At 42.7% G+C, this 23,504-nt stretch overlaps 1 protein-coding gene and 1 non-coding gene across 2 annotated transcripts in view; both read left to right on the top strand.

Moving 5' to 3' along the window:
- TTN (titin) overlaps positions 1-23,504 on the top strand; it is a 284,036-nt gene that overhangs the window by 233,201 nt on the left and 27,331 nt on the right. Inside the window, exons 306-315 of the mRNA XM_007450732.1 lie at positions 53-349; positions 439-1,026; positions 1,118-1,420; positions 1,529-18,634; positions 19,247-19,543; positions 19,652-20,239; positions 20,333-20,635; positions 20,740-21,036; positions 22,406-22,693; positions 22,806-23,105. Of these exons, the coding sequence (XP_007450794.1) occupies positions 53-349; positions 439-1,026; positions 1,118-1,420; positions 1,529-18,634; positions 19,247-19,543; positions 19,652-20,239; positions 20,333-20,635; positions 20,740-21,036; positions 22,406-22,693; positions 22,806-23,105 (20,367 nt within the window). The remainder of the gene's footprint in view (positions 1-52; positions 350-438; positions 1,027-1,117; positions 1,421-1,528; positions 18,635-19,246; positions 19,544-19,651; positions 20,240-20,332; positions 20,636-20,739; positions 21,037-22,405; positions 22,694-22,805; positions 23,106-23,504) is intronic.
- On the top strand, positions 23,177-23,248 carry TRNAE-UUC (transfer RNA glutamic acid (anticodon UUC)). Its single transcript has one exon. It is a non-coding gene; the product is annotated as a tRNA-Glu (tRNA).

Genomic DNA, 23,504 nt, shown 5'->3' with positions numbered 1-23,504 from the left:
AGAACATTGGTGTGTGTTTGACTGGGTTTCTTTGTTTTTTGCTTTATTTTAGATCCTCCTGGCAAACCTGAGGTTATTAATGTAACAAGGAATTCAGTGACTCTCATTTGGACTGAACCCAAATATGATGGTGGTCATAAGTTGACTGGATACATAGTGGAGAAGCGAGATCTTCCCTCTAAATCTTGGATGAAAGCCAACCATGTTAATGTCACAGATTGTGCCTTTACTGTTACTGACCTTGTTGAGGGTGGAAAATATGAATTCAGAATTAGAGCAAAGAATACAGCAGGTGCTATCAGTGCTCCATCAGAAAGTACAGGAACCATTATTTGCAAGGATGAATATGGTAGGTCTATTTTACTTTTTATGCACATAAACAATAGTAAATTAAGCGTCCTTCCTTTTCTGATTAAAATGTTCTTTTTTTCTTGGCAGAGGCACCAACCATTGTCCTTGATCCCACAATAAAGGATGGGCTAACAGTTAAAGCAGGTGACACCATTGTTTTGAATGCCATTAGCATTCTCGGCAAGCCTCTTCCAAAGTCAAGTTGGTCCAGGGCAGGAAAAGACGTCAGACCATCAGACATCGTTCAGATAACTTCAACCCCAACATCTTCCATGCTTGCTATCAAGTATGCCACTAGAAAAGATGCTGGTGAATACACCATCACTGCTACCAATGCTTTTGGCACAAAGGAGGAGCACGTGAAGGTGACAGTCCTTGATGTACCTGGTCCCCCAGGTCCGATCGAAGTCAGTAATGTTTCTGCTGAAAAAGCAACGCTTACATGGACACCTCCCTTAGAAGATGGCGGCTCACCAATTAAGTCTTATGTTCTTGAAAAGAGAGAAACCAGCCGACTTTTGTGGACAGTGGTTACCGAAGATATTCAGTCTTGCAGGCATGTGGCAACCAAACTTATCCAGGGAAATGAGTACCTCTTCCGGGTCTCAGCTGTAAACCAGTATGGCAAAGGGGAACCCGTACAGTCCGAACCTGTCAAGATGGTAGACAGATTTGGTACGTAGAGCATATAAAGGAACTGATATGTAAGCATTTGCAGCAGAATTTAGAAAATCATAGATTTCTCATAAATTTGCTTTCTTTTCAGGTCCACCTGGCCCCCCTGGAAAACCAGAGGTGTCCAATGTCACTAAAAACACTGCCACTGTCAGTTGGAAAAGACCAGTTGATGATGGTGGCAGTGAGATCACAGGGTATCATGTAGAAAGGAGAGAGAAGAAAGGCTTGCGATGGGTCAGAGCAACAAAGACTCCGGTTTCCGATCTCAGATGCAAAGTAACAGGACTGCAAGAAGGAAACACCTACGAATTCCGTGTCAGTGCAGAGAACAAAGCAGGAGTTGGTCTACCTAGTGATACTTCACATCCTGTTCTAATGAAAGATGTAGCATGTTAGTATTTATCTTTTTCAATACAGCTCATTTGGGAGTGCCAATATTTTATATAATTTATACAAAAGCCAAACCCTTAACACTTTTGTGCCTCTGTTTCCTTTTCAGATCCCCCAGGACCACCCTCAAATGCACATGTCACTGATACCACCAAGAAATCTGCTTCTTTGGCATGGGGCAAGCCTCATTATGACGGTGGGCTTGAAATCACTGGCTATGTCGTAGAGCATCAAAAAGTAGGAGATGATGCCTGGATAAAAGATACGACAGGAACCACCCTCAGAATCACCGAGTTTGTCGTCCCTGATCTTCAGACTAGAGAAAAATACAATTTTAGAATCAGTGCCATCAACGATGCAGGTGTTGGGGAGCCAGCAGTGATTTCAAATGTTGAAATTGTAGAACGGGAGATGGCTCCTGATTTCGAACTAGATGCTGAGCTTCAAAGAACCCTTGTTGTGAGAGCAGGACTCAGTATTAGAATATTTGTGCCCATTAAAGGTCGTCCTGCTCCTGAAGTGACATGGACCAAAGATGATATCAACCTTAAAAACCGAGCTAACATTGAAAGTACAGAGTCGTTCACGCTCCTGATCATCCCAGAATGTAACAGATATGACACCGGTAAATTTGTGATGACCATTGAAAACCCCGCTGGGAAGAAAAGTGGTTTCGTTAACGTCAGAGTCTTGGATACACCAGGACCTGTCCTTAACTTGAGGCCTACTGACATCACAAAGGAGAGTGTCACCCTGCACTGGGACCTCCCACTGATAGATGGGGGCTCACGTATAACAAACTACATTGTGGAGAAACGAGAAGCAACACGGAAATCTTACTCCACGGTCACCACTAAGTGCCATAAATGCACATACAAAGTTACTGGCTTGTCTGAAGGACATGAATACTTCTTCAGAGTGATGGCAGAAAATGAGTATGGAATTGGTGAGCCGACAGAAACAACAGAGCCTGTAAAAGCCTCCGAAGTACCATCACCACCAGACAGTCTTAACATTATGGACATAACTAAGAACACAGTCAGCCTGGCGTGGCCTAAACCCAAGCACGATGGTGGCAGTAAGATCACTGGCTATGTGATTGAAGCCCAAAGAAAAGGCTCTGACCAGTGGACCCACATCACAACCGTGAAGGGGTTAGAATGTGTTGTGAAGAATCTAACTGAAGGGGAAGAATATACCTTCCAAGTGATGGCAGTGAACAGTGCAGGGAGAAGTGCCCCTAGAGAAAGCCGACCCGTCATTGTCAAGGAGCAGACAATGCTTCCAGAATTGGATCTCCATGGCATTTATCAAAAATTAGTCATTGCTAAAGCTGGTGACAACATCAAAGTTGAAATTCCAGTGCTAGGTCGACCAAAGCCCACAGTTACATGGAAGAAAGGAGACCAGGTTCTTAAACAGACCCAGAGAGTTAATTTTGAAAACACGGCAACTTCAACCATCTTAAATATCAATGAGTGTGTAAGAAGCGATAGTGGGCCCTACCCATTAACAGCAAGGAACATTGTGGGAGAGGTTGGTGATGTCATCACCATTCAAGTCCATGATATCCCAGGGCCACCTACTGGACCAATCAAATTTGATGAAGTTTCGTCTGATTTTGTCACCTTCTCTTGGGACCCACCTGAGAATGATGGAGGTGTACCCATAAGCAACTATGTAGTAGAAATGCGACAGACTGACAGTACCACATGGGTTGAGTTAGCAGCCACCGTTATACGCACTACCTACAAAGCCACTCACCTTACTACCGGAGTGGAGTATCAATTCCGGGTAAAAGCTCAAAACAGATACGGAGTTGGACCAGGCATCACATCAGCATCTGTAGTTGCCAACTATCCATTTAAGGTTCCTGGGCCTCCTGGTACCCCTCAGGTAACTGCAGTTACCAAGGATTCAATAACAATCAGCTGGCATGAGCCTCTTTCTGATGGTGGAAGCCCCATTTTAGGATACCACATTGAAAGAAAAGAACGAAATAGTATTCTCTGGCAGACTGTGAGCAAAGCATTAGTACCAGGCAACATTTTCAAATCAAGTGGACTAGCAGATAGTATTGCTTATGAATTCCGAGTGATCGCAGAAAACATGGCTGGCAAAAGCAAGCCGAGCAAGCCATCTGAACCTATGTCAGCTTTGGATCCCATTGACCAACCTGGGAAACCGGTTCCTCTCAATATTACTAGACACACAGTGACCCTTAAATGGGCTAAGCCTGAATATACTGGAGGCTTTAAAATTACCAGTTATATAGTTGAAAAGAGAGATTTACCCAATGGACGGTGGCTGAAAGCCAACTTCAGCAACATTTTGGAGAATGAATTTACAGTCAGCGGACTAACAGAAGATGCCGCATACGAATTCCGCGTGATTGCCAAAAATGCTGCTGGTGCTATTAGCCCACCATCTGAGCCATCAGATGCTATCACATGCAGGGACGACATTGAAGCACCAAGGATAATGGTGGATATCAAATTTAAGGACACAATTATAATAAAAGCAGGTGAAGCATTCAAGCTGGAAGCTGATGTTTCAGGTCGCCCCCCTCCAACAATGGAATGGACCAAAGACGGAAAGGAGCTTGAAAACACAGCAAAATTAGAAATTAAAATGGCAGATTTCTCTACTAATCTGGTAAACAAGGATTCACTAAGACGGGATGGCGGTGCCTATACCCTTACAGCAACCAATCCTGGTGGTTTTGCTAAACATATTTTCAATGTCAAAGTTCTTGACAGACCAGGCCCACCTGAAGGACCTTTAGCTGTATCTGAAGTGACATCAGAGAAATGTGTATTGTCATGGTTGCCTCCACTGGACGATGGAGGTGCCAAAATTGACCATTATGTAGTTCAGAAACGTGAAACCAGCAGACTGGCATGGACAAATGTAGCTTCAGAAGTCCAAGTAACAAGACTAAAGGTCACTAAACTTTTAAAAGGCAATGAATACATATTCCGTGTGATGGCTGTAAATAAATATGGAGTTGGAGAGCCACTGGAATCAGAGCCTGTGCTTGCACTAGATCCTTATGGACCACCTGATCCACCCCAAAATCCTGAAGTTACAACTATTACTAAAGATTCCATGGTGGTCTGCTGGGGACATCCTGACTCTGATGGCGGCAGCGAAATCATCAATTATATTGTGGAACGGCGTGATAAAGCTGGCCAACGCTGGGTGAAATGCAACAAAAAGACTCTTACTGATTTAAGATATAAAGTGTCCGGACTGACAGAAGGACATGAATATGAGTTCCGGATCATGGCTGAGAACGCTGCTGGAATCAGCGCACCGAGTGCTACCAGTCCATTTTATAAAGCCTGTGATGCTGTGTTTAAACCTGGCCCGCCAGGTAACCCACGTGTTCTAGATACAAGCAGATCATCCATTTCAATTGCTTGGAACAAACCTATCTATGATGGTGGTTCCGAAATCACTGGGTATATGGTTGAGATCGCCCTGCCAGAAGAAGATGAATGGCATATTGTCACTCCACCAGCCGGGCTCAAGGCAACTTCTTACACTATCACCAACCTCACAGAGAACCAAGAATACAAAATCCACATCTATGCCATGAATTCTGAAGGCATTGGGGAACCTGCACTTGTTCCTGGAACTCCAAAGGCTGAAGACAGGATGCTGCCTCCAGAGATTGAACTGGACGCTGAACTGCGCAAAGTTGTTACCATAAGAGCTTGTTGTACCCTGAGACTTTTTGTTCCAATCAAAGGAAGGCCAGTACCTGAGGTGAAGTGGACCCGGGAACACGGAGAATCTTTAGATAAAGCTAGCATTGAGTCCACAAGCTCTTATACCCTGCTTACCGTTGGAAACGTAAACAGATTCGACAGTGGCAAATACATACTAACCATAGAAAACAGCTCAGGCAGCAAGTCTGCATTTGTCAGTGTCAGAGTACTGGATACACCAGGCCCTCCACAGGATCTGAAGGTAAAGGAGGTCACTAAGACATCTGTCACACTGACATGGGAGCCTCCTCTTCTTGACGGAGGTTCAAAAATAAGTAACTACATTGTTGAAAAGCGGGAATCAACAAGGAAAGCATATTCAACTGTTGCAACAAATTGCCACAAGACTTCCTGGAAGGTAGACCAGCTTCAAGAAGGCTGTAGTTACTACTTCAGGGTTCTCGCTGAAAATGAATATGGCATCGGGCTGCCTGCTGAAACCGCAGAATCTGTGAAAGCATCAGAACGACCTCTTCCGCCAGGAAAAATAACTTTGGTGGATGTCACAAGAAATAGCGTGTCACTCTCTTGGGAGAAACCGGAGCATGATGGAGGCAGCCGAATTCTAGGCTACATTGTAGAGATGCAGAGCAAAGGCAGTGACAAATGGACCACATGTGCCACAGTCAAAGTCACCGAAGCCACTATAACTGGATTAATTCAGGGTGAAGAATACTCTTTCCATGTTTCCGCTCAGAATGAGAAGGGCATCAGTGATCCGAGACAACTGAGTGTGCCAGTAGTTGCCAAGGATCTTGTCATTCCACCAGCCTTCAAACTCCTGTTCAATACTTTCACTGTACTGGCAGGTGAAGATCTGAAAGTCGATGTCCCATTCACTGGACGCCCTACGCCAACTGCAACCTGGCATAAAGATGATGTACCACTGAAGCAGACGACCAGAGTAAATGCTGAGAGCACAGAAAATAACTCACTACTGACGATAAAGGAAGCCTGCCGAGAAGATGTTGGACATTACGTAGTTAAACTGACTAACTCAGCTGGTGAAGCTACTGAAACCCTTAATGTTATTGTTCTTGACAAACCAGGGCCTCCAACGGGACCAGTTAAAATGGATGAAGTGACAGCTGATAGTATCACTTTCTCCTGGGGCCCACCTAAGTATGATGGTGGAAGCTCTATCAATAATTACATCGTAGAAAAACGGGACACTTCCACAACCACCTGGCAAATTCTGTCAGCTACTGTTGCAAGGACAACAATAAAAGCCTGCAGGTTAAAGACTGGATGTGAATATCAGTTTAGGATTGCAGCTGAAAACAGATATGGAAAGAGTACCTACCTCAATTCGGAGCCTACCGTAGCCCAGTATCCATTCAAAGTTCCTGGTCCTCCTGGCACACCGTTCGGAACGCTCTCCTCCAAGGACTGTATGGAAGTACAATGGACCGAGCCAGTCAGCGATGGAGGTAGCAAAGTCATTGGCTATCATCTAGAACGCAAGGAGAGAAATAGCATCCTCTGGGTTAAGTTGAATAAGACACCCATTCCTCAAACCAAGTTTAAAACAACTGGCCTCGACGAAGGCATTGAATATGAATTTAGAGTCTCCGCACAGAACATTGTGGGCATCGGCAAGCCAAGTAAGGTGTCAGAAAGCTACGTAGCCCGTGATCCATGTGATCCACCAGGAAGGCCAGAGCCAATCATTGTCACAAGGAATTCTGTGACTCTTCAGTGGAAGAAACCCACATATGATGGTGGAAGCAAAGTCACTGGTTATATTGTTGAGAAGAAAGAACTGCCCGAGGGCCGCTGGATGAAAGCCAGTTTTACAAATGTCATTGACACTCAGTTTGAAGTAACTGGCCTAGCTGAAGATCACAGATATGAGTTCCGGGTTATAGCTCGAAATGCTGCAGGAGTGTTTAGCGAGCCTTCAGAAAGCACAGGAGCAATAACAGCAAGAGATGAGGTAGAACCACCACGAATTCGTATGGATCCAAAATACAAAGACACAATTGTGATTCATGCTGGTGAGTTATTCAACATTGACGCAGATATTTATGGCAAACCAGTACCAACCACTCAGTGGATAAAAGGTGATCAGGAGCTTTCAAATACAGCTCGATTAGAAATAAAGAGCACTGATTTTGCCACCAGTCTCAATGTAAAGGACGCAATACGTGTTGACAGTGGAAATTACATACTGAAAGCCAAAAATGTTGCAGGAGAGATATCAGTCACCGTAACTGTCAAAGTTCTTGACAGACCAGGGCCACCTGAAGGACCTATTGTTATATCAGGAGTTACAGCAGAAAAATGCACACTCGCTTGGAAACCCCCACTACAAGATGGTGGGAGTGATATCATAAATTATATTGTGGAAAAGAGAGAAACCAGCCGCTTGGTTTGGACTGTGGTTGATGCCGACGTGCAAACTCTCAGCTGCAAGCTTACTAAGCTTCTTGAAGGCAATGAATATATCTTCCGTATAATGGCTGTCAACAGATATGGTGTTGGCGAACCTCTTGAATCTGAGCCAGTAATTGTCAAGAATCCATTTGTAGTGCCAGATGCACCAAAAGCTCCAGAAATCACAGCGGTGACCAAGGACTCAATGGCTGTTGTATGGGAAAGGCCAGCATCTGATGGTGGCAGTGAAATTCTTGGGTATGTTCTTGAAAAACGGGATAAAGAGGGCATCAGATGGACAAGATGCCATAAACGTCTGATTGGCGAACTGCGCTTGAGGGTAACTGGACTCTTAGAAAATCACAATTATGAATTCAGAGTCTCAGCTGAGAATGCTGCTGGACTCAGTGAGCCAAGCCCACCTTCTGCTTACCAAAAGGCTTGTGATCCTATTTATAAACCAGGACCTCCAAACAATCCCAAAGTCATTGATATTACCAGATCTTCCGTCTTCCTTTCTTGGGGCAAACCAATATATGATGGTGGCTGTGAAATCCAAGGATACATTGTTGAAAAATGTGATGTGAGTGTTGGTGAATGGACAATGTGCACTCCACCGACTGGAATCAATAAAACAAATACAGAAGTCGAGAAGCTGTTGGAAAAGCATGAGTACAACTTCCGTATCTGTGCTGTTAACAAAGCTGGAGTTGGAGAACATGCCGATGTCCCTGGACCTATTATAGTTGAAGAAAAATTGGAAGCACCAGACATTGATCTTGACCTAGAACTAAGGAAAATTATAAATATAAGGGCAGGTGGCTCCTTAAGGTTATTTGTTCCTATTAGAGGTCGTCCTACACCAGAAGTTAAATGGGAAAAGGTGGATGGTGAAATCCGAGACGCAGCTATAATCGACAGCACTAGCAGCTTCACCTCTCTTGTTCTTGACAATGTCAACCGATATGATAGTGGAAAATACACTCTCACGTTAGATAACAGCAGTGGGACAAAGACTGCCTTTGTTACTGTGAGAGTCCTGGACACACCAAGTCCACCTGTTAATCTGAAAGTCACAGAAATCAACAAAACCTCAGTATCAATTACATGGGAACCTCCTTTGTTGGATGGGGGATCCAAAATTAAAAATTACATTGTTGAGAAACGTGAAGCCACAAGGAAATCATACGCTGCAGTTGTAACCAACTGCCATAAGAATTCTTGGAAAATCGATCAACTCCAAGAAGGTTGCAGTTACTACTTTAGAGTCACAGCTGAGAACGAGTATGGTATTGGCCTTCCCGCCCTTACTGAGGATCCAATTAAGGTTGCAGAAGTCCCACAACCTCCAGGAAAAATAACCGTGGATGATGTCACCAGAAACAGTGTCTCTTTGAGTTGGACAAAGCCTGAACATGATGGCGGCAGTAAAATCATTCAGTATATTGTGGAAATGCAAGCTAAACACCGTGAGAAATGGTCAGAGTGTGCTCGAGTCAAGTCCCTTGAAGCTGTAATTACCAACCTAACTCAGGGAGAAGAATACCTTTTTAGAGTTGTGGCTGTAAATGAAAAGGGAAGAAGTGATCCTAGGTCTCTTGCAGTTCCAATAGTTGCCAAAGATCTGGTCATTGAGCCAGATGTAAGACCTGCATTTAACAATTATAGTGTACAGGTTGGCCAAGATTTGAAAATAGAAGTGCCAATTTCTGGACGTCCTAAGCCAACCATTACCTGGACTAAAGACGGTCTTCCACTGAAGCAGACTACAAGAATCAATGTTACTGATTCACTTGACCTCACCATACTCAGTATTAAAGAAACTCATAAGGATGACAGTGGACATTATGGAATCACAGTTGCTAATGTTGTTGGTCAGAAGATAGCATCCATCGAAATTATAACCCTAGATAAGCCTGATCCTCCAAAAGGACCTGTTAAATTTGATGAAGTCAGTGCTGAAAGTATTACCTTATCTTGGGAACCTCCACTGTATACAGGGGGCTGCCAGATCACTAACTACATAGTTCAGAAAAGAGATACAACCACCACAGTATGGGATGTTGTTTCTGCTACTGTTGCCAGAACTACACTCAAAGTGACCAAACTGAAGACTGGTACAGAATACCAATTCAGAATATTCGCTGAAAACAGATATGGACAAAGCTTTGCCTTGGAATCTGAGCCAATTGTAGCTCAATATCCCTACAAAGAACCAGGCCCTCCAGGCACACCATCTGTCACAGCCATTTCCAAAGACTCCATGGTTATTCAGTGGCATGAACCAATCAATAACGGAGGAAGCCCAATCATAGGTTACCACCTTGAGAGAAAGGAAAGAAACAGTATTTTGTGGACAAAGGTCAACAAAACTATTATTCATGACACCCAGTTTAAAGCACTCAATCTTGAAGAAGGCATTGGATATGAATTCAGAGTTTATGCTGAAAATATTGTTGGTATAGGCAAAGCAAGTAAGAATTCTGAATGCTATGTAGCCAGAGATCCCTGTGACCCACCAGGAACCCCAGAAGCAATAATAGTTAAAAGACATGAAATCACTTTACAATGGACCAAACCAGCATATGATGGTGGAAGTATGATTACGGGTTACATTGTAGAGAAACGTGATTTGCCTGAGGGTCGTTGGATGAAAGCCAGCTTCACAAATGTCACTGAAACTCAATTTACTGTGTCAGGTCTTACTGAAGATCAAAGATATGAGTTCAGAGTCATTGCAAAGAATGCAGCTGGTGTAATAAGCAAACCCTCTGACAGTACCGGACCAATAACTGCCAAGGATGAGGTCGAACTCCCAAGAATTTCAATGGATCCAAAATTCAGAGACACAATTGTGGTAAATGCTGGAGAAACATTCAGGCTTGAAGCTGATGTCCACGGAAAGCCGCTACCTACCATTGAGTGGTTAAGAGGAGATAAGGAAATTGAAGAATCTGCTAGATGTGAAATAAAGAACACAGATTTCAACGCTTTACTTATTGTAAAGGATGCCATTAGAATCGATGGTGGACAGTATATTTTAAGAGCTTCCAATGTTGCAGGTTCTAAGTCGTTCCCAGTGAATGTAAAAGTGTTAGATAGACCAGGACCTCCAGAAGGGCCAGTCCAGGTTACTGGAGTCACCGCTGAAAAATGCACATTAACATGGTCTCCACCACTTCAAGATGGCGGCAGCAACATCTCTCACTATGTTGTTGAAAAGAGAGAAACAAGTCGGCTTGCCTGGACTGTTGTTGCTTCAGAGGTTGTAACCAATTCTCTGAAAGTTACCAAACTCTTAGAAGGGAATGAATATATTTTCCGTATAATGGCTGTCAACAAATACGGTGTTGGAGAGCCTTTGGAATCTGCACCGGTACTCATGAAAAATCCATTTGTGCTTCCTGGACCACCAAAAAGCCTGGAAGTCACGAACATTGCCAAGGACTCCATGACCGTCTGTTGGAGCCGTCCAGATAGTGATGGTGGAAGTGAGATTATTGGCTACATTGTAGAAAAAAGAGACAAAAGTGGCATTAGGTGGATAAAATGTAATAAACGCCGCATTACAGATTTGCGTCTAAGAGTAACAGGATTAACAGAAGACCATGAGTATGAATTCAGAGTCTCTGCAGAAAACGCTGCTGGAGTTGGAGAACCAAGTCCAGCTACAGTTTATTATAAGGCTTGCGATCCTGTGTTCAAACCTGGCCCCCCCATCAATGCACACATTGTAGACACCACTAAAAATTCAATTACACTTGCCTGGGGTAAACCCATCTACGATGGTGGCAGTGAGATCCTGGGATATGTAGTAGAAATCTGTAAAGCAGATGAAGAAGAATGGCAAATAGTTACTCCACACACTGGCCTGAGAGCCACTCGATTTGAAATTTCAAAACTCACTGAACACCAGGAGTATAAAATACGAGTCTGTGCCCTCAATAAAGTTGGTTTAGGTGAGGCTACATCAGTTCCCGGTACTGTGAAACCAGAAGATAAACTCGAAGCACCTGAACTTGACCTTGACTCTGAATTAAGGAAAGGAATTGTTGTAAGGGCTGGGGGATCTGTCAGAATTCACATTCCATTCAAAGGCTGCCCAACACCTGAGATCACTTGGTCTCGAGAGGAAGGTGAATTCACAGATAAGGTCCAAACTGAAAAAGCAGCAAACTATACCCAACTATCAATAGATAACTGTGATAGAAGTGATGCTGGAAAATATACTCTCAAGCTGGAAAACAGCAGTGGATCTAAATCTGCCTTTGTAACTGTGAAAGTTCTTGACACCCCAGGACCAATTCAGAATTTGGCAGTCAAAGAAGTGAGAAAAGATTTTGTCCTTCTGATATGGGAACCACCCATCATCGATGGGGGTGCAAAGGTCAAGAACTATGTTATTGACAAACGTGAGTCAACCAGAAAAGCATATGCTAATGTGAGTAATAAGTGCAGCAAAACAAGCTTTAAAGTTGAGAATCTTACAGAAGGAGCCATGTACTACTTTAGAGTAATGGCTGAAAATGAATTTGGAGTTGGTGTTCCAGTGGAAACCACTGATGCTGTGAAAGCAGCTGAACCTCCTTCCCCAGCAGGAAAGGTCACACTCACTGACGTGTCCCAGACTAGTGCATCGCTGATGTGGGAGAAACCTGAACATGATGGTGGTAGCAGGATCCTGGGGTATGTTGTTGAAATGCAGCCCAAAGGAACAGAAAAATGGAGTGTTGTGGCTGAATCCAAAGTCTGCAATGCAGTTGTTACTGGTTTGAGTTCTGGACAAGAATATCAGTTCTGTGTCAAGGCTTACAACGAGAAAGGAAAAAGCGATCCAAGAGTGCTTGGTGTTCCTGTCATAGCCAAGGACTTGACTATACAGCCTAGTTTTAAGTTACCATTTAACACATATAGTGTCCAAGCTGGAGAAGACCTTAAAATCGAAATTCCTGTCATTGGCCGACCGAGACCTGAAATTTCATGGGTCAAAGATGGCGAGCCTCTTAAACAGACAACAAGAGTAAATGTTGAGGAAACAGCTACATCAACTGTTTTGCACATTATAGAAAGTAACAAAGATGACTTTGGAAAATACACCATAACAGCAACAAACAGTGCAGGTACGGCAACTGAAAATCTCAGCATTATCGTTTTGGAAAAGCCTGGACCTCCAGTTGGACCAGTTCGGTTTGATGAAGTTAGTGCAGACTGTGTGGTCATATCTTGGGAACCTCCAGCCTATACTGGTGGCTGCCAAATAAGCAACTACACTGTAGAGAAGCGAGATACAACTACCACCACTTGGCACATGGTATCAGCAACAGTTGCAAGAACAACAATTAAAATAACCAAACTGAAAACAGGCACTGAGTACCAGTTTAGAATTTTTGCAGAAAACAGGTATGGAAAAAGTGCCCCCTTGGATTCTAAACCAGTTATTGTACAATATCCGTTTAAAGAACCCGGACCACCTGGCACTCCTTTTGTGACATCAGTCTCGAAAGATCAAATGCTTGTGCAGTGGCACGAGCCAGTTAATGATGGAGGCAGCAAAGTTACTGGCTACCATCTTGAACAGAAAGAAAAGAACAGCATTTTATGGGTCAAATTAAATAAGACTCCCATTCAAGACACCAAATTCAAAACAACTGGGCTTGATGAAGGCCTTGAGTATGAGTTCAAAGTTTCTGCTGAAAATATTGTTGGCATCGGCAAGCCGAGCAAAGTGTCGGAATGCTTTGTTGCTCGTGATCCGTGTGACCCACCAGGTCGCCCTGAAGCCATTGTTATTACAAGAAACAGTGTCACACTGAAATGGAAGAAACCTGCCTATGACGGTGGGAGCAAAATAACAGGTTATACTGTAGAAAAGAAGGATCTACCTGACGGCCGTTGGATGAAAGCCAGCTTTACTAATGTATTAGAAACTGAATACACAGTGAGTGGACTTGTAGAAGACCAAAGATATGAATTCAGAGTAATTGCAAGAAACGCAGCTGGCAACTTTAGTGAACCATCTGAAAGCACTGGCGCCATTACCGCAAGAGATGAAATTGATGCACCAAATGCCTCACTGGATCCCAGATATAAAGATGTCATCGTTGTTCAGGCAGGAGAGACTTTTGTCCTTGAAGCTGATATCCGTGGCACACCTATACCTGATATTGTTTGGTCAAAAGATGGAAAAGAGCTTGAAGAAACAGCTGCCAGAATGGAAATTAAGTCTACTATTCAGAAAACAACTCTTCTTGTCAAAGACTGTATACGTAGTGACGGAGGACAATATATCCTGAAACTCAGCAACGTGGGTGGAACAAAGTCTATACCAATCACTGTAAAGGTACTTGACAAGCCAGGGCCTCCTGAAGGGCCTCTGAAAGTTTCCGGAGTTACTGCTGAAAAATGTTACTTGGCATGGAACCCACCTTTACAAGACGGTGGTGCTAATATCTCACATTACATCATTGAAAAGAGAGAGACAAGCAGACTCTCCTGGACCCAGGTTTCAACTGAGGTACAGGCCCTTAACTACAAAGTCACTAAACTTCTTCCTAGTAATGAGTACATTTTCCGTGTCATGGCTGTGAATAAATATGGAATTGGAGAGCCTCTGGAATCTGAGCCTGTTGTAGCCCGTAATTCTTATAAACCACCAGGTCCTCCTTCCCCACCTGAAGCCTCAGCAATCACCAAAGAGTCTATGGTCGTAACATGGGCACGCCCAGTGGATGATGGAGGTGCTGCAATTGAGGGCTACATTCTTGAAAAACGAGATAAGGCAGGCATTAGATGGACCAAGTGCAACAAGAAAACACTAACAGATCTTCGATTCAGGGTAACTGGCCTTACTGAAGGGCACTCCTATGAATTCCGAGTTGCTGCTGAAAATGCAGCTGGTGCGGGTGAACCTAGTGAGCCATCTGTTTTCTATCGTGCATGTGATGCTCTGTATCCACCAGGACCACCAAGTAATCTAAAAGTGGCAGACACTTCCAGATCTTCTGTCTCCCTGGTGTGGAATAAGCCAATTTATGATGGCGGCGCTCCTGTTAAGGGCTATGTTGTTGAGGTCAAAGAAGCCACTGCTGCCGAATGGACAATGTGCACTCCACCAACAGGATTACAAGGAAAGCAGTTCACCGTGACCAAGCTTAAAGAAAATACTGAATATAACTTCCGTATTTGTGCCATCAATTCTGAAGGAGTAGGTGAACCTGCAACTATACCTGGTTCAGTTGTTGCTAAAGAGAGGCAAGAGCCACCAGAAATAGAACTGGATGCTGATCTCCGAAAAGTGGTCATTCTGCGTGCGAGTGCTACTTTACGCTTATTTGTCACTATCAAAGGTCGACCGGAACCTGAAGTTAAATGGGAAAAGGCAGAAGGCATTCTCACTGACCGGGCCCAGATTGAGGTGACCAGCTCATATACAATGTTGGTAATTGATAACGTTACCAGATTTGACAGTGGTCGGTATAATCTGACACTAGAAAATAACAGTGGCTCTAAAACTGCTTTTGTTAACGTCAGAGTTCTCGACTCACCAAGTGCCCCTGTGAATTTGACCGTAGGAGAAGTGAAGAAAGATTCAGTGACACTGGCTTGGGAACCACCACTTATTGATGGCGGAGCTAAGATTACGAACTACATCGTCGAAAAACGAGAAACTACAAGAAAAGTGTATGCTACTGTTACAAACAATTGCACGAAGAACACTTTTAAGATTGAAAACCTGCAAGAAGGATCTTCTTACTACTTCCAAGTCTTGGCTTCCAATGAATATGGGATTGGTCTGCCAGCTGAAACAACTGAACCTGTTAAAGTTTCTGAAACACCCCTCCCACCTGGAAGAGTAACTCTTGTTGATGTGACCCGTAACACAGCTACAATTAAGTGGGAGAGACCAGAAAGTGATGGTGGCAGCAAAATTACCGGTTATGTAGTTGAAATGCAGACCAAAGGGAGTGAAAAATGGAGCACCTGCACACAAGTTAAGACTCTAGAAGCAACTATATCTGGCCTAACTGCTGGAGAGGAGTATATCTTCAGGGTAGCTGCACTTAATGAAAAAGGAAAAAGTGATCCAAGACAACTTGGAGTGCCAGTAATTGCAAGAGATATTGAAATAAAGCCTTCAGTTGAGCTTCCTTTCAATACTTTCAATGTAAAGGCTAGAGACCAACTGAAGATTGATGTTCCATTTAAAGGAAGACCTCAAGCTACTGTAAGCTGGAAAAAAGATGGTCAGACTCTTAAAGAGACAACTAGAGTAAATGTTTCTTCTTCAAAGACTGTAACATCACTAACAATTAAGGAAGCTTCAAGGGAAGATGTTGGAACTTATGAATTATGTGTTTCAAACAGTGCTGGATCCATAACAGTTCCTATTACTATAATTGTGCTTGACAAACCAGGACCTCCCGGACCTATACATATTGATGAGGTTAGTTGTGACAATATAACCATTTCTTGGAATCCTCCAGAATATGATGGCGGCTGCCAGATTAGCAATTACATCGTTGAAAAGAGAGAAACGTCTTCTACAACATGGCACGTAGTTTCACAGGCAGTTGCAAGAACATCCATTAAAATAGTTCGTCTAGTAAAAGGAAGTGAGTATCAGTTCCGTGTTTGTGCAGAAAACCGCTACGGAAAGAGCTCCTACAGTGCATCTTCAGCTGTAGTTGCAGAGTATCCATTCAGCCCCCCAGGTCCTCCTGGTACTCCTAAAGTTGTGCATGCCACAAAATCCACCATGTTGGTAACCTGGCAAGTGCCAGTTAATGATGGAGGAAGTCAAGTACTTGGCTATCACCTTGAGTATAAAGAAAGAAGCAGCATTCTTTGGTCAAAAGCAAATAAGAGCCTCATCACTGCTACCCAAAGGAAAGTCTCCGGCCTTGATGAAGGACTGATGTATGAGTATCGTGTATATGCTGAGACTATTGCTGGAATTGGTAAATGCAGTAAGTCTTGTGAACCAGTCCCTGCAAGAGACCCTTGTGACCCTCCTGGACAACCTGAAGTCACAAATATCACAAGGAAATCAGTGTCACTTAAATGGTCTAAGCCACATTATGATGGTGGAGCTAAGATCACCGGATACATTGTTGAACGTAGAGAACTACCAGATGGCCGGTGGCTGAAGTGCAACTTTACTAATGTACAAGAAACATACTTTGAAGTAACTGAACTTACTGAAGACCAGCGTTATGAATTCCGGGTTTTCGCAAGGAATGCTGCTGACTCAACTAGTGAGCCATCTGAATCCACTGGACCTATCACAGTTAAAGACGATGTTGAGGCTCCAAGAATTATGATGGATGTCAAGTTCCGAGATGTTATTGTTGTCAAAGCTGGAGATGTCCTTAAGATAAATGCAGACATTGCAGGGCGACCTCTGCCAGTAATTTCCTGGGCCAAGGATGGTGTAGAAATTGAAGAGAGAGCAAGAACAGAAATTGTCTCAACGGACTACAATACTTTGCTAACAGTGAAAGACTGTGTCCGACGAGACTCTGGGCAGTATGTGCTAACACTGAAGAATGTTGCTGGAACTCGGTCTTTTGCCGTTAATTGCAAGGTACTTGATAAGCCTGGCCCACCAGCAGGACCACTTGAAATAACTGGCCTCACTGCTGAGAAATGCTCTGTTTCTTGGGGACCGCCCCAAGAAGATGGTGGCGCAGCTATCGACTATTACATTGTAGAAAAACGCGAGACAAGTCGCCTTGCTTGGACAATATGTGAAGGAGAGTTAAGGACAACATCCTGTAAAGTGACCAAGTTGCTCAAGGGCAATGAATACATCTTTAGAGTAACCGGTGTTAATAAATATGGTGTTGGCGAGCCCCTGGAGAGTATGGCTGTAAAGGCACTAGATCCATTTACGGTTCCAAGTCCACCCACATCTTTGGAAATTACATCTGTGACCAAAGAGTTCATGACACTTTGCTGGGCAAGACCAGAGAGTGATGGAGGCAGTGAAATCTCTGGATACATAATTGAAAGGCGAGAGAAAAACAGCCTACGATGGGTGCGTGTAAACAAAAAACCAGTTTATGATCTGAGAGTGAAATCAACAGGACTTCGGGAAGGATGTGAATACGAGTATCGGGTATATGCAGAAAATGCTGCAGGCCTGAGCCTTCCAAGTGAAACCTCTCCCTTAATTCAGGCAGAAGATCCCGTGTTCTTACCACCTCCTCCATCCAAACCCAATATCATGGACTCAGGCAAGACCAATATAACTATTGGCTGGGTTAAGCCCTTATTTGATGGTGGGTCCCCAGTAACTGGATACACTGTAGAATTTAAAAAATCTGATGAAACTGACTGGAAAACTGCCATTCAGAACTTAAGGGGCACAGAATACACAATAAGTGGACTAACCACAGGAGCCGAATACATTTTCAGAATAAGATCTATCAATAAGGTCGGTGCTAGTGATCCCAGTGATAGCTCCGATCCCCAGATAGCAAAGGAAAGAGAAGAAGAACCTGTATTTGATCTTGACAGTGAAATGAAGAAGACCTTGATCGTCAAGGCGGGTGCCTCCTTTACCATGACTGTGCCTTTCCGAGGAAGACCAGTACCCAGTGTCTCCTGGAGCAAACCAGACACTGACCTCCGCACTAGAGCTTATATTGATTCCACAGACTCTCACACATCACTGACTATTGAAAATGCCAATAGAAATGATTCTGGAAAATACACATTAACAATTCAGAATATTTTGAATGCTGCTTCACTGACCTTAGTTGTCAAAGTTTTAGATTCTCCTGGTCCTCCAGCCAATATCACTGTACATGATGTCACCAGGGAGTCTGCAGTGTTATCCTGGGATGTTCCTGAAAATGATGGTGGAGCACCAGTGAAGAATTACTACATAGAAAAACGGGAGGCCAGTAAGAAAGCATGGGTCTCAGTGACCAGCAACTGTAACCGCCTCTCCTACAAAATTACCAACTTACAAGAAGGGGAGATTTATTACTTCAGAGTCTCCGGAGAAAATGAGTTTGGTGTTGGTGTACCAGCTGAAACGAAGGAAGGAGTAAAAATAACAGGTATGTTTTGAGAACAAAGAAAACCTACACATCCATATTCATTTTCCTAGACTAGTGTGAATCATTTTAATTATTGTTTAATCTTAAATGCTTTTGGTTCACACCTCGAACAATTCATACTATAGCACAAAATGAAATCTTACTACTAGAGAAAGTTCTTCCTTGATTAAAAAAAAGTAGAAATTTACATAGCTGGAGTTGGATAATGTATTCTGAATTTAAGTATAATTGAATTTGACTGCACATATATACATAAACATACATAGTGTGTGTGCAGAAATTGTAATGATAGTGTTTCTTACAAGATTGTTCATCTCATTCCTCAGTTTTACACCCATGATAAATTTGGGATAAATTTCATCATTTTATTTGGTCATTTGACACTTACTTGATTTGAATGCTATGACATGCTATAACATAAAATGACAAAGCCTGGGAAAGTTTTGCTTGGCTCAGAAGCCAAACTGATCATATAAAAAGTAAGAAAGACTCAAATAAAAGTAATTCTGTGGCCTTCATTTAAAAATCTTTCTTTCCACAATGCAGGAAGAACACATGTGGGGAAAAAATGTTGTAATAACTTCTCTTTCTTCTGATGTTTTACTTTCTTAGAAAAACCAAGCCCACCCGAAAAACTTGGAGTAACAAGTGTATCCAAAGATAGTGTTTCCCTGGCCTGGTTGAAGCCAGAACATGATGGTGGAAGCAGAATTGTACATTATGTCATTGAAGCACTAGAAAAAGGACAAAAAAATTGGGTGAGGTGTGCAGTGGTAAAGTCAACCCGTCATGTCATTTCTGGTCTGAGGGAGAATTCTGAATACTTTTTCCGGGTGTTTGCTGAAAATCAAGCTGGTCTGAGTGACCCAAGAGAGCTTCTGCTTCCTGTCCTTGTAAAGGAGCAGCTAGGTATGTCTAATTTTATGCAGAAGCAAAATTTGAAATTATTTGCATTGACTTAAGTTAATTGGCAATAAAACGTTTTTCACCTTCACCTTCCATACTCTTATTTTTCAGAACCACCTGAAATTGACATGAAGAACTTCCCAAGTCATACAGTCTATGTTAGATCTGGTTCAAACCTTAAAGTTGATATTCCAATTTCTGGAAAACCACTGCCCAAAGTGACCTTATCAAGAGATGGTGTCCCGCTGAAAGCAACCATGAGATTTAACACTGAAATTACTGCTGAGAACCTGACCATCAACCTCAAAGAAAGCATTGCTGCTGATGCTGGAAGATATGAGATCACTGCTGCCAACTCCAGTGGAACAACCAAAGCTTTCATTAACATCATCATACTGGACAGGCCTGGTCCCGCAACTGGCCCTGTTGTGATTAGTGATGTAACTGAAGAGAGCGTGACTCTCAAATGGGAGCCACCTAAGTATGATGGTGGAAGTCAGGTTACCAATTACATTGTACTCAAGAGAGAGACAAGTACCACAGTATGGACTGAAGTGTCTGCGACAGTTGCAAGAACCATGATTAAAGTCATGAAACTGACCACAGGAGAAGAATACCAATTCCGCATCAAGGCAGAAAACCGCTTTGGCATCAGTGATCACATAGATTCGGCTTGTGTGGTTGTCAAACTACCATACAGTAAGTTGTCAAACTTTTCAAAGATCCCAGGTTTCCATATACATAAATGTTTTAAATGTCTGTATTAACCTGTGGGATTTCTCTCTTTTGTAGCAACACCTGGACCGCCATCTACACCATGGGTCACTAATGTCACTCGAGAAAGTATCACCGTGGGCTGGCATGAACCAGTGTCCAGTGGAGGCAGTGCAGTTATAGGCTATCACCTGGAAATGAAAGACAGAAACACTATCTTATGGCAGAAAGCCAACAAAATGGTCATCCGCACCACTCACTTCACAGTCACAACCATCAGTGCTGGACTCGTCTATGAATTCAGGGTGTATGCAGAAAATGCTGCTGGTATTGGAAAACCCAGCCATCCTTCTGAACCAGTCCTAGCCATTGATGCCTGCGGTATGTATTTGTCATTAGAGGGACAGTTCTCACCACTTAAAAATGCAAACCTTCTTTCTGCAAAGCAAAATAATGTTGAAATCTGCTTCCTGTCATTACCACAGAACCCCCAAGAAATGTCCGTATCACTGATGTTTCAAAGAACTCTGTCAACCTTTCATGGCAACAACCAGCTTTTGATGGAGGAAGCAAGATTACAGGCTACACTGTTGAGAGACGAGACCTTCCAGATGGCAGATGGGCCAAGGCCAGCTTCACCAACGTTACCGAGACTCAACTCACTGTCTCTGGCTTGACTCAGAATTCCCAGTATGAATTCCGTGTCTTTGCTAGAAATGCTGTCGGTTCCATCAGCAATCCATCCGAGGTTGCAGGCCCCATTACATGCATCGATTCTTATGGTAAGCATTTTTAGCAGTTTGAATCCCGACAGCAATTTAACTCAGTATTTTGTCTTACTTTTGTGGTCCTAATCTGTAGGATAACTTTTACTATGTACGTTGTTAGATTTTTAGAAGAAATTATGAATTAGCTGTGAGTCTTAGGAAAATTCCATAACCCCTCCAGGCCTCTTGACTTAACTGTAAGACATGAGATTTGGACTAAAGGATACCTAAAGGGTTTTCTGACTTCAACCTTTTATGATTCTTTGATTACATGAGTTGGTGTTTTCACTCTTCTATTTAAAATTTTCAGCATCAATAATTAAAACCATGGTTGAATGCCCAGAGAATATTCCTCTGAAATAAGTGAAAGACTAAACAGAGGCATTAATGATGATAATATTAGCAGCAGCTAACATTTACTGGGTACTTTCCATGAATTCTCTCCCCTAGTTCTAACAGCCTTAAGATAAGCCCATTTTACAGAAGAGAAACTGAGGTTTAGAGCACTTATATAACTTCCCCAACATCAAGCAGCTCATTAACGATAGGATGGGTATTTAAACAAACAGACTCCAGAATTCTCTCTACATGGCTGTCAGTCCAAAATACACATACTTGACCATTCGGGAAAATAAGTGGCACATTCAACTCAACAGTACTTTGAGAATTAAAATTTCATGAGAATTAGGTACCCTGTGACACTTTTTCTAAAAGTCCCCATTTTCAAGGAGGAGTCTCTATGGTATCTGGGCAAAAAAGTATCCACTCCCAACCTCATGCTGAGAATCCCAGGGCTTCTCTTTATGAACCAGGCTTTGTAGACACTGAGTCAGTATTTGTGAGACTGTGAAGCAAGTCAAATTAATTCTGTTTCTCAAAAATTTTAAGCAGCCTGGCAGAAAATCAGTCCACGGAAGTTTACAGCTCTGTGAGTGGATAATTCAGAATTCAAGGGTCTGATGTGAAATGCCCCCACTTGGATACCAGTGAACTGGGAAGGGAAAATAAAAAGAATCAGAGATAGTCAGAGGAAGGAGAACTAAAATAAAACATATAATTCAGCTTCTGCAATGATGCTCTCACTGCCATGTCCCATTGCATCACTGGAATAAAACACCTGATAGATGTTAAAATACATTTCAAAGGCATTTAAGTCCCTGTGCAATTAGTGCAGTGTCACTGGGGTACAGAGCTTACTCACAACCTTTCTTCCCCATCTGTGATAAAAGAGTGGCTTGTAAAATTAAATGTAAAATATAAATAGTATTAGAACTACTTTGTGTGTATTATTTAATAAAGGCCAATGAGCTTACTTTGAAGTTGCTGCAATTATTTATTTCATCCTTGTGATTTTCTAAGTATTTCTCATCTGTTTTTCTTGAAGGTGGACCCGTAATTGATTTGCCTCTAGAATATACAGAAGTTGTCAAATACAGAGCAGGTACATCTGTGAAGCTCAGAGCTGGCATTTCTGGCAAACCTGAGCCTACAATTGAGTGGTATAAAGATGATAAAGACTTACAAACCAGTGCACTGGTGTGTGTCGAAAATACCACTGACCTTGCAGCTATACTCATCAAAGATGCAACTCGCCTTAACAGTGGAAGCTATGAATTAAAACTAAGGAATGCCATAGGCTCAGCCTCAGCCACCATCAGAGTGCAGATCCTTGGTAGGTGGTGAATACAGGCCCACATCATATTTTGTTTGCCTAAAACTTAATAATTTTAAATTTGAAGCCTTTTAAAATTTACTAATATACCATTTTGTTTTTTCATTCACAGACAAACCAGGACCTCCAGGTGGACCAATTGAATTTAAGACCGTCACTGCTACAAAGATAACTCTTCTCTGGCAGCCTCCAGCGGATGATGGCGGTGCAAAAATCACTCACTACATCGTGGAAAAGCGTGAGACAAGCCGCGTCGTGTGGTCTATGGTGTCTGAAAATTTGGAAGAGTACATCATTACGACCACCAAAATTATCAAAGGAAATGAATACATCTTCCGGGTTCGCGCTGTGAACAAATACGGAATTGGTGATGCACTGGAATCTCACCCAGTGGTAGCAAGGAATGCATTTGGTGAGACATGATTTCATTAGAAAACTAAAATCAAATACTTGAAAATTTAAAAACAAATATAAACTGGGAATTCCCTGGTGGTCCAGTGGTTAGGACTTGACACTTTCACTGCCGAGGCACGGGTTCGATCCCCGGTTGGGGAACTAAGATCCCTCAAGCCATGCAAGGCAGCCAATACATACATACATACATACATACCATTCTGCTAGCTTATGAATATGTTTTCAGAGCTTGACTGACTTTTATTTTCTTGTTCATCATATTGCTTCTCATTATCATCCTTTTCACCAGGTAGAAAGTATAATAAATGAAACTAATATTCTTAGATAGGATTTGAAGATTAAAAGGTAGAATTTATCAGTAATGTTGATCCTTTGAACTCATCTTCCTCTTCCTTTC

Source organism: Lipotes vexillifer, unplaced genomic scaffold, assembly GCF_000442215.2.
Source record: "Lipotes vexillifer unplaced genomic scaffold, Lipotes_vexillifer_v1.1 scaffold29, whole genome shotgun sequence".
Classification (NCBI taxonomy): domain Eukaryota; kingdom Metazoa; phylum Chordata; class Mammalia; order Artiodactyla; family Lipotidae; genus Lipotes; species Lipotes vexillifer.
Note: the sequence above shows the minus strand (reverse complement) of the source record. Positions and strands in the feature narration are given on the sequence as shown.